Raw genomic sequence first — 10,664 nt, 5'->3', positions numbered from 1 at the left:
AGCGCAATTGTGTAACTATTACAGTGCCAGTGGCCCAGATTCCATTCCTGTCTGTAAGGAGTTTGTACGTTCTCCCCATGACCACCTGGGTTTCCTCCCACAGTCCAAAGATGCGCAGGTAGATTAATTGGTCCATGAATGTAAATGGGTGGTGTGGGCTGTTACTGTGCTCTGTCTTGAAATAAATAAAAGTTTGAAAGGTCAAGGAACTGAAGGCAATAGAAAATGTCACTGCCACCCTCCCTTGCTCTGACCCCAGCCTGGTTGTCAGTCTCTGTCTCAATGTTTACGCCCTACAGGCAGAAGCAGTCAGCAGACTGAGACGGTGAAGCCGCTGTTGTCCAATGTGAAAGTGGTTGACTTCTTCCAAAAGCTGGTATGTAAACTGGGTTGTCACATAACACTATAACATCCTATTTTTAATATTCAATACAGAACAGTACAGGCCCTTTGGCCCAAGATGTTCTGCTAACCTTTTAACTTACTCTTAAGATTAATCTAACCCTTCCCTCCCAAATAGCCCTCCATTGTTCTGTTATCCATGTGTTTGTCTAAGAGTCTCTTAAATGTCCCTAATGTACCTGCCTCTATCACCACTTTCTGTGTAAAATCTTACCTCTGACGTCTCCCCATACTTTCTTCCAATCTCCCCAAAATTATGCCTATCTGGTGTTAGCCATTTTTCATCCTGTGGAAAGTCTCAGCCAGTCTATGCCTCTTACACAGTGCTGGACCCTATGAAGGTCACCCTGTCACATGCCTGTGTTGTCACGTTAACCATTCTTTTGTTCCACAGATACTGAGTTCCACTAGTAGTTTTCACCCCAGTTCAGGACCTGAACTTGTTCCTTTTCATACCTGCCTTGAAACTCGTGACAATTCCACTAGCAGCTCATTTCACTGACAGAGATGGGGTCGAGCCTGACACCCTCTCTCACCCCACTAGCACAGCAAGGTTCCACAAATTTCTGCACACCACTGTTGTATTACTGCTGCCTTCCTGCCAGTTTGAACCTATCAGGCCATTCTCCTCTGACCACTCTCATTAACAGAACTACTGCTCAGTGGATGATTTTAGTTTTTTTGCACCATTCTCTGTAAACTGCAGAGACTGCTGTACTGAAAATCTCAGGAGATCATCAGTTGTCTGAGATACTCAAACCTTTGGCACAAGCAATCATTCAACGGTCAAAGTCACTTAGAGCACATTTAGAGTCATGAAAAAGTACAGCTGAGAAACATGACTTTCGGCCCATCTAGTTCATACCAAAACCATGTAATCTGCCTATTCCCATCGACCTGCACTGGGACCATAGCCCGTCATATCCCTACCATCCTTGTACCTATCCATAGCCCGTCATATCCCTACCATCCTTGTACCTATCCAAACTTAGCTTCAACATTGAAATTGAGTCCACATGCACCACTTGTGCGGCCAGCTCATTCCATACTCTCACAACCCTGTGAGTGAAGAAGTTTCCCCTTATATTCTTCTTAAACTTTTCACCTTCACCCTTAACCCATGATCTCTGGTTGTAGTCCCACCCAACCACAGTGGAAAAAGCCTGCTTGCATTTACCCTATTTATACCCCTCATAATTTTGTATACAAATCTCCTCTCAATCTTTATGTTCTAAGGAATAAAGTCCTAACCTATTCAATCTTTCCATATGACTCAGGTTATCCAGACCCAGCAACATTCTTGTAAATTTTCTCTGTATTTTTTCAACCTTATTTACATCTTTCCTGTAGGTAGGTGACTAAAACTGCTCACAATACTCCAAATTAGGCCTCACCAATGTTTTATACAACTTCAACATAACATTCCATCTCCTATATTCAATACATTGATTTATGAAGGCCAATGTGCCAAAAGCTTTCTTCACAACCCTATCTACCTATGACGCCACTTTCAATGAATTATGGACCTGAATTCCTAGATCCCTTTGTTCTACCACACTCCTCAGTGCCCTACCATTCACTGTTATGACGGACTCTGGTTGGTCCCTGTGGCACTCTGCTGGACACAGGCTTCCAGTCAGAGAGGCGACCATCTACTACCACTCTCCTGCAAAGCCAAAATATAATGCAATTTACTACCTAATTTTGAATGCCAAATGACTGAACCTTCTTGACCTGCCTCCCATGTGGGATCTTGATCTGGGTGATAATGTGGCACTTGCCTCATTAAATTCCATCTGCCATTTTTCAGCCGATTTGCCCATTTTTCCAGCTGATCCAGATCCTTCTGCAAGCCATGCTAGCCTTCCTTGCTGTCCACTACACCCCAAACCTTGGTGTCATCTGCAAATTTGCTGATCCAGTTAACCACATTATCACCCAGATCATTGATATAGATGACAAACAATGGACCCAGCACCAGTCCCTGTGGCACTCTGCTGGACACAGGCTTCCAGTCAGAGAGGCGACCATCTACTACCACTCTCCTGCAAAGCCAAAATATAATGCAATTTACTACCTAATTTTGAATGCCAAATGACTGAACCTTCTTGACCTGCCTCCCATGTGGGATCTTGTCAAATGCCTTACTAAAATCCGTGTAGACAACATGCACTGCCTAGCTTTCATCCACTTTCCTGGTAACTTCCTTGAAAAACTCTATAAGACTGGTTAGACATGACCCACCGCACACAAAGCATTCAATGTCTGTCCAAATACTTACATATCTGGTCCCTTAGAATGCCTTCCATAAACTTTCCCACTACTGATGTTAGGTTCACCAGCCTATAAATTTTTGGTTTATTTTTAGAGCCCTCTAATCCTCTGGTACCTTACCTGTCGTTAAAGACGATTTAACAATCTCTGCTAGGGCCCTGGCACTTGCCTCCCACAGAGTCCGAGGAAACATCTTGTCAGGCCCTGGGGATTGTGATCCACCCTGATTTGCCTCAGGACAACAAGAACCTCCTTCTCTGTAATCTGGAAAGTGTCCATGAAATTGATGCTGCTTTGCCTCACTTCTATATTCTGTCCATCTCCTGAGTAACTACTGAGTAAATTTCTCCTCCATTCTGATATTTGGTCTGAACAACTTCAAACTGAAGTGGTTCCTTGTCTCATACTCTGTTACCATGTCTGCAATTCTCTCTGGCAGGGCCCACCAATGGTCTTCTCCGCCAGGCAGAGGTGGACAGCCCCTCGCAAGATCCACCTGAAGCCGGGAGATTGGGAACAGGGATTCAGGCTGCAGGGTGAGGTGGCGGTGCACGTTACAGGCATGGACCCCAATAGTGCGGCCGCGGTGAGTAAACTCCCTCTCTCTGAACACTCAGTCAGAGTTGTATAGACACTCTCCATCATTTAGGAGCCCCATTACCCAGGATGTGCCCTCTTCTTATTGCTACTGTCAGGGAGGTACAGGAGCCCGAAGACACGCACTGAAAGTTTCATGACAGCCTCTTCCCCTCTGCCATCAGGTTTCTAAATGGACAATGAATCCATAAACATGACCTCACTTTTTTTTCCTTTCTTCTTTTGCTCTCTTTTTGCATTTAATTTATTTTTTTAGTATATACTTACTGTAATTTATACTATTTATTATTATGTACTGCTGCCACAAAACAGCAAATTTCACAACATGTGCCAGATATATTAAACCCAATTCTGATTCAGAAAATGGCCCTGAGGTGAGCAGATATAACCCAGTTCTTCCAATCTAAGGCAGGCTGTAGGGAGAACTCTCTGTGTACTGGGTAACAGTCGGTACTATGGTATTGTGCTGGGTGCTGGGGAATTTTCTGTGTACATGAGGCACGAGTGACAGTGACTGCTCCTGCATCTCCCAGCCCCAGCATATGCAAATCAACAAGACTGTAGTTTGAGATCTAGCGATTGGGTCATGCTGTTGGTGAGTCTGAAGTTCAGATCTTCATCCATCGTCCTCATTTGTCAATGGACACCATGGTAGTGCAGCGGTTAGTACAGGTGCTATAATAGCTCAAGGCATTTGAGTTTGTAGTTCAATTTCTGCATACTCTATGAGAAAGTTTGTATGTACTTGTGCTTCTATCCATTTCCTGTGGGTGTTCCAGTTTCTTCCCACAGTCCACAGACGTACCGATTGGTAGGTCATTGTAAATTGTCCTGTGATTTAGTTAAGATTAAATCGGTGGGTTGATGGGTGCTGCAGCTCAGTGGGTTCGAAGGGCCTGTTCCTCACTGTATCTCTGAATAAATAAATAAATTTTGAATGAATGAAACCCCAAATTAGGAACTGTTCCTGAAGAATCAGTCAATAAATTAAATAGTCAATGAAACACAGAAAAGTTAAATCACTATGGCCTCTTCCCACTCCATCACAGGAGCAAGTCTCATCTCTATGATCGCTGTCAAAAATTAAGGCTGCCTCAGTAAAGCAGCCAGTACTCAAAACCCCCCCTCCCCCCCCATGACCAAAGAGTATGCACCAGCACCTGTTCCACCCTATAACTTTAATCAAACAAGCCATCAGCGAGTTCTGGGTCAATATTAAAAATCAAAGCCAGAGGGTTGATTGGAAATCCAGTAGTCAGACCTGATGGTTGGAGACATGGGTTTGTAAATTTCAAATCTCTGCAAGATTGAGTGTGTGTGTGTGTGTGTGTGTGTGTGTGTGTGTGTGTGTGTGTGTGTGTTTGTTTATGGAGTGGGGGAGGGTAGGGGGACCCCTAGTCTGTGAATCTCTTTGAGTGTGTGGGTGAGGGAGGAACAGGGTTTGTTTTGGGGAAGGATGGTGTGAGGGTGAGGGAGGAATGGTTTGTTTTGGGGAAGGATGGTGTGTGGGTGAGGGAGGAACAGGGTTTGTTTTGGGGAAGGATGGTGTGTGGGTGAGGGAGGAACAGGGTTTGTTTTGGGGAAGGATGGTGTGTGGGTGAGGGAGGAACAGGGTTTGTTTAGGGGAAGGATGGTGTGAGGGTGAGGGAGGAATGGTTTGTTTTGGGGAAGGATGGTGTGTGGGTGAAGGAGGAACAGGGTTTGTTTAGGGGAAGGATGGTGTGAGGGTGAGGGAGGAATGGTTTGTTTTGGGGAAGAATGGTGTGTGGGTGAGGGAGGAATGGTTTGTTTTGGGGAAGGATGGTGTGTGGGTGAGGGAGGAACGGGGTTTGTTTTGGGGAAGGATGGTGTGAGGGTGAAGGAGGAACAGGGTTTGTTTTGGGGAAGGATGGTGTGTGGGTGAGGGAGGAACAGGGATTGTTTTGGGGAAGGATGGTGTGAGGGTGAGGGAGGAATGGTTTGTTTTGGGGAAGGATGGTGTGTGGGTGAGGGAGGAACAGGGTTTGTTTTGGGGAAGGATGGTGTGTGGGTGAGGGAGGAACAGGGTTTGTTTTGGGGAAGGATGGTGTGTGGGTGAGGGAGGAACAGGGTTTGTTTAGGGGAAGGATGGTGTGAGGGTGAGGGAGGAATGGGTTGTTTTGGGGAAGGATGGTGTGTGGGTGAAGGAGGAACAGGGTTTGTTTAGGGGAAGGATGGTGTGAGGGTGAGGGAGGAATGGTTTGTTTTGGGGAAGGATGGTGTGTGGGTGAGGGAGGAACAGGGTTTGTTTTGGGGAAGGATGGTGTGTGGGTGAGGGAGGAACAGGGTTTGTTTTGGGGAAGGATGGTGTGTGGGTGAGGGAGGAACAGGGTTTGTTCTGCTGGGGAAGGATGGTGTGTGGGTGAGGGAGGAACAGGGTTTGTTTTGGGGAAGGATGGTGTGTGGGTGAGGGAGGAACAGGGTTTGTTTTGGGGAAGGATGGTGTGAGGGTGAGGGAGGAATGGTTTGTTTTGGGGAAGGATGGTGTGTGGGTGAGGGAGGAACAGGGTTTGTTTTGGGGAAGGATGGTGTGTGGGTGAGGGAGGAACAGGGTTTGTTTTGGGGAAGGATCGTCTGTGTGTGAGGGAGGAACAGGGTTTGTTTTGGGGAAGGATGGTGTGTGGGTGAGGGAGGAATGGTTTGTTTTGGGGAAGGATGGTGTGTGGGTGAGGGAGGAACAGGGTTTGTTTTGGGGAAGGATGGTGTGTGGGTGAGGGAGGAACAGGGTTTGTTTTGGGGAAGGATGGTGTGTGGGTGAGGGAGGAACAGCGTGTGTTTTGGAGAAGGATGGTGTGTGAGTGAGGGAGGAACAGGGTTTGTTTTGGGGAAGGATGGTGTGTGGGTGAGGGAGGAACAGGGTTTGTTTTGGGGAAGGATGGTGTGTGGGTGAGGGAGGAATAGTTTGTTTTGGGGAAGGATGGTGTGTGGGTGAGGGAGGAACAGGGTTTGTTTTGGGGAAGGATGGTGTGAGGGTGAGGGAGGAATGGTTTGTTTTGGGGAAGGATGGTGTGTGGGTGAGGGAGGAACAGGGTTTGTTTTGGGGAAGGATGGTGTGAGGGTGAGGGAGGAATGGTTTGTTTTGGGGAAGGATGGTGTGTGGGTGAGGGAGGAACAGGGTTTGTTTAGGGGAAGGATGGTGTGAGGGTGAGGGAGGAATGGTTTGTTTTGGGGAAGGATGGTGTGTGGGTGAGGGAGGAACAGGGTTTGTTTAGGGGAAGGGTGGTGTGAGGGTGAGGGAGGAATGGTTTGTTTTGGGGAAGGATGGTGTGTGGGTGAGGGAGGAATGGTTTGTTTTGGGGAAGGATGGTGTGTGGGTGAGGGAGGAACAGGGTTTGTTTTGGGGAAGGATGGTGTGTGGGTGAGGGAGGAACAGGGTTTGTTTTGGGGAAGGATGGTGTGTGAGTGAGGGAGGAACAGGGTTTGTTTTGGGGAAGGATGGTGTGTGGGTGAAGGAGGAACAGGGTTTGTTTTGGGGAAGGATGGTGTGTGGGTGAGGGAGGAACAGGGTTTGTTTTGGGGAAGGGTGGTGTGTGGGTGAGGGAGGAACAGGGTTTGTTTTGGGGAAGGATGGTGTGTGGGTGAGGGAGGAACGGGGTTTGTTTTGGGGAAGGTTGGTGTGTGAGTGAGGGAGGAACAGGGTTTGTTTTGGGGAAGGATGGTGTGTGAGTGAGGGAGGAACAGGGTTTGTTTTGGGGAAGGATGGTGTGTGAGTGAGGGAGGAACGGGGTTTTGGGGAAGGATGGTGTGTGGGTGAGGGAGGAACGGGGTTTGTTTTGGGGAAGGATGGTGTGTGAGTGAGGGAGGAACAGGGTTTGTTTTGGGGAAGGATGGTGTGTGAGTGAGGGAGGAACAGGGTTTGTTTTGGGGAAGGATGGTGTGTGGGTGAGGGAGGAACAGTGTTTGTTTTGGGGAAGGATGGTGTGTGGGTGAGGGAGGAACAGGGTTTGTTTTGGGGAAGGATGGTGTGTGGGTGAGGGAGGAATAGTTTTGGGGAAGGATGGTGTGTGGGTGAGGGAGGAACAGGGTTTGTTTTGGCGAAGGATGGTGTGAGGGTGAGGGAGGAACAGGGTTTGTTTTGGGGAAGGATGGTGTGAGGGTGAGGGAGGAACAGGGTTTGTTTTGGGGAAGGATGGTGTGTGGGTGAGGGAGGAATGGTTTGTTTTGGGGAAGGATGGTGTGTGGGTGAGGGAGGAACAGGGTTTGTTTTGGGGAAGGATGGTGTGTGGGTGAGGGAGGAATGGTTTGTTTTGGGGAAGGATGGTGTGTGGGTGAAGGAGGAACAGGGTTTGTTTTGGGGAAGGATGGTGTGTGGGTGAGGGAGGAACAGGGTTTGTTTTGGGGAAGGATGGTGTGTGGGTGAGGGAGGAATGGTTTGTTTTGGGGAAGGATGGTGTGTGGGTGAAGGAGGAACAGGGTTTGTTTTGGGGAAGGATGGTGTGTGGGTGAGGGAGGAATGGTTTGTTTTGGGGAAGGATGGTGTGTGGGTGAGGGAGGAATGGTTTGTTTTGGGGAAGGATGGTGTGTGGGTGAAGGAGGAACAGGTTTGTTTTGGGGAAGGATGGTGTGTGGGTGAAGGAGGAACAGCGTTTGTTTTGGGGAAGGATGGTGTGTGGGTGAAGGAGGAACAGCGTTTGTTTTGGGGAAGGATGGTGTGTGGGTGAGGGAGGAACAGGGTTTGTTTTGGGGAAGGATGGTGTGAGGGTGAGGGAGGAACAGGGTTTGTTTTGGGGAAAGATGGTGTGTGGGTGAGGGAGGAATGGTTTGTTTTGGGGAAGGATGGTGTGTGGGTGAGGGAGGAATGGTTTGTTTTGGGGAAGGATGGTGTGTGGGTGAGGGAGGAACAGGGTTTGTTTTGGGGAAGGATGGTGTGTGGGTGAGGGAGGAACAGGGTTTGTTTTGGGGAAGGATGGTGTAGGGGTGAGGGAGGAATGGTTTGTTTTGGGGAAGGATGGTGTGAGGGTGAGGGAGGAATGGTTTGTTTTGGGGAAGGATGGTGTGTGGGTGAGGGAGGAACAGGGTTTGTTTTGGGAAGGATGGTGTGTGAGTGAGGGAGGAACAGGGTTTGTTTTGGGGAAGGATCGTGTGTGGGTGAGGGAGGAATGGTTTGTTTTGGGGAAGGATGGTGTGTGGGTGAGGGAGGAACAGGGTTTGTTTTGGGGAAGGATGGTGTGAGGGTGAGGGAGGAATGGTTTGTTTTGGGGAAGGATGGTGTGGGAGAGAACGTTTTGGGAAGGATGGTGTGGTGTGAGGGAGGAACAGGGGTTTGTTTTGGGGAAGGATGGTGTGTGAGTGAGGGAGGAACGGGTTTGTTTTGGGGAAGGATGGTGTGTGAGTGAGGGAGGAACTGGGTTTGTTTTGGGGAAGGATGGTGTGTGAGGTGAGGGAGGAACAGGGTTTGTTTTGGGGAAGGATGGTGTGTGGGTGAGGGAGGAACAGTGTTTGTTTTGGGGAAGGATGGTGTGTGGGTGAGGGAGGAACAGGTTTGTTTTGGGGAAGGATGGTGTGTGGGTGAGGAGGAATGGTTTGTTTTGGGGAAGGATGGTGTGTGGGTGAAGGAGGAACAGGGTTTGTTTTGGGGAAGGATGGTGTGTGGGTGAGGGAGGAATGGTTTGTTTTGGGGAAGGATGGTGTGTGGTGAGGGAGGAATGGTTTGTTTTGGGGGAAGGATGGTGTGTGGGTGAGGGAGGAACAGGGTTTGTTTTGGGGATGGATGGTGTGTGAGTGAGGGAGGAACAGGGTTTGTTTTGGGGAAGGATGGTGTGTGGGTGAGGGAGGAACAGGGTTTGTTTTGGGAAGGATGGTGTGAGGGTGTGGGAGGATGGTTTGTTTTGGGGAAGGATGGTGTGTGGGTGTGGGTGGAACAGGGTTTGTTTGGGGAAGGTGGGTGTGAGTGAGGGAGGAACAGGGTTTGTTTTGGGGGAAGGATCGTGTGTTGGGTGAGGGAGGAATGGTTTGTTTTGGGGAAGGATGGTGTGTGGTGAGGGAGGAACAGGGTTTGTTTTGGGGGAGGATGGTGTGTGGGTGAGGGAGGAATGGTTTGTTTTGGGGAAGGAGGGTGTGTGGGTGAGGGAGGAACAGGGTTGTTTTGGGGAAGGATGGTGTGTGTGTGAGGGAGGAACGGGGGTTTGTTTTGGGGAAGGATGGTGTGTGAGTGAGGGAGGAACAGGGTTTGTTTTGGGGAAGGATGGTGTGTTGGGTGAGGGAGGAAGGGTTGTTTTGGGGAAGGATGGTGTTGTGGTGTGGAAGGTTTGTTTTTGGGGTGATGGGTGGGTTGGTGAGGGAGGAACAGGGTTTGTTTTGGGGAAGGATGGTGTGGTGTGAGGGGATGGGTTTGTTTTGGGGGAAGGATTGTGTTGTGGGTGGAGGTGAGGAACAGGGTTTGTTTTTGGGATGGATGGTGTGTGAGTGAGGGAGGAACAGGGTTTGTTTTGGGAAGTATCGTGTGTGGGTGAGGTTGGGGAAGGATGGTGTGTGGGTGAGGGAGGAACAGGGTTTGTTTTGGGGAAGGATGGTGTGTGGGTGAGGGAGGAACAGGGTTTGTTTTGGGGAAGGATGGTGTGTGGGTGAGGGAGGAACAGGGTTTGTTTTGGGGAAGGATGGTGTGTGGGTGAGGGAGGAACAGGGTTTGTTTAGGGGAAGGATGGTGTGAGGGTGAGGGAGGAATGGTTTGTTTTGGGGAAGGATGGTGTGTGGGTGAAGGAGGAACAGGGTTTGTTTAGGGGAAGGATGGTGTGAGGGTGAGGGAGGAATGGTTTGTTTTGGGGAAGGATGGTGTGTGGGTGAGGGAGGAATGGTTTGTTTTGGGGAAGGATGGTGTGAGGGTGAGGGAGGAACGGGTTTGTTTTGGGGAAGGATGGTGTGAGGGTGAAGGAGGAACAGGGTTTGTTTTGGGGAAGGATGGTGTGTGGGTGAGGGAGGAACAGGGATTGTTTTGGGGAAGGATGGTGTGAGGGTGAGGGAGGAATGGTTTGTTTTGGGGAAGGATGGTGTGTGGGTGAGGGAGGAACAGGGTTTGTTTTGGGGAAGGATGGTGTGTGGGTGAGGGAGGAACAGGGTTTGTTTTGGGGAAGGATGGTGTGTGGGTGAGGGAGGAACAGGGTTTGTTTAGGGGAAGGATGGTGTGAGGGTGAGGGAGGAATGGGTTGTTTTGGGGAAGGATGGTGTGTGGGTGAAGGAGGAACAGGGTTTGTTTAGGGGAAGGATGGTGTGTGGGTGAGGGAGGAATGGTTTGTTTTGGGGAAGGATGGTGTGTGGGTGAGGGAGGAACAGGGTTTGTTTTGGGGAAGGATGGTGTGTGGGTGAGGGAGGAACAGGGTTTGTTTTGGGGAAGGATGGTGTGTGGGTGAGGGAGGAACAGCGTTTTTTTTGGGGAA

At 49.4% G+C, this 10,664-nt stretch overlaps 1 protein-coding gene across 1 annotated transcript in view; it reads left to right on the top strand.

Moving 5' to 3' along the window:
• The window catches only part of LOC140740496 (rhophilin-2-like), an 84,563-nt gene that overhangs the window by 50,601 nt on the left and 23,298 nt on the right, over positions 1-10,664 (top strand). Inside the window, exons 8-9 of the mRNA XM_073069677.1 lie at positions 260-376; positions 3,116-3,262. Coding sequence (XP_072925778.1) covers positions 260-376; positions 3,116-3,262 — 264 coding nt within the window. The remainder of the gene's footprint in view (positions 1-259; positions 377-3,115; positions 3,263-10,664) is intronic.

Source organism: Hemitrygon akajei, chromosome 17 (genome assembly GCF_048418815.1).
Source record: "Hemitrygon akajei chromosome 17, sHemAka1.3, whole genome shotgun sequence".
Taxonomy (NCBI): Eukaryota; Metazoa; Chordata; class Chondrichthyes; order Myliobatiformes; family Dasyatidae; genus Hemitrygon; species Hemitrygon akajei.
Note: the sequence above shows the minus strand (reverse complement) of the source record. Positions and strands in the feature narration are given on the sequence as shown.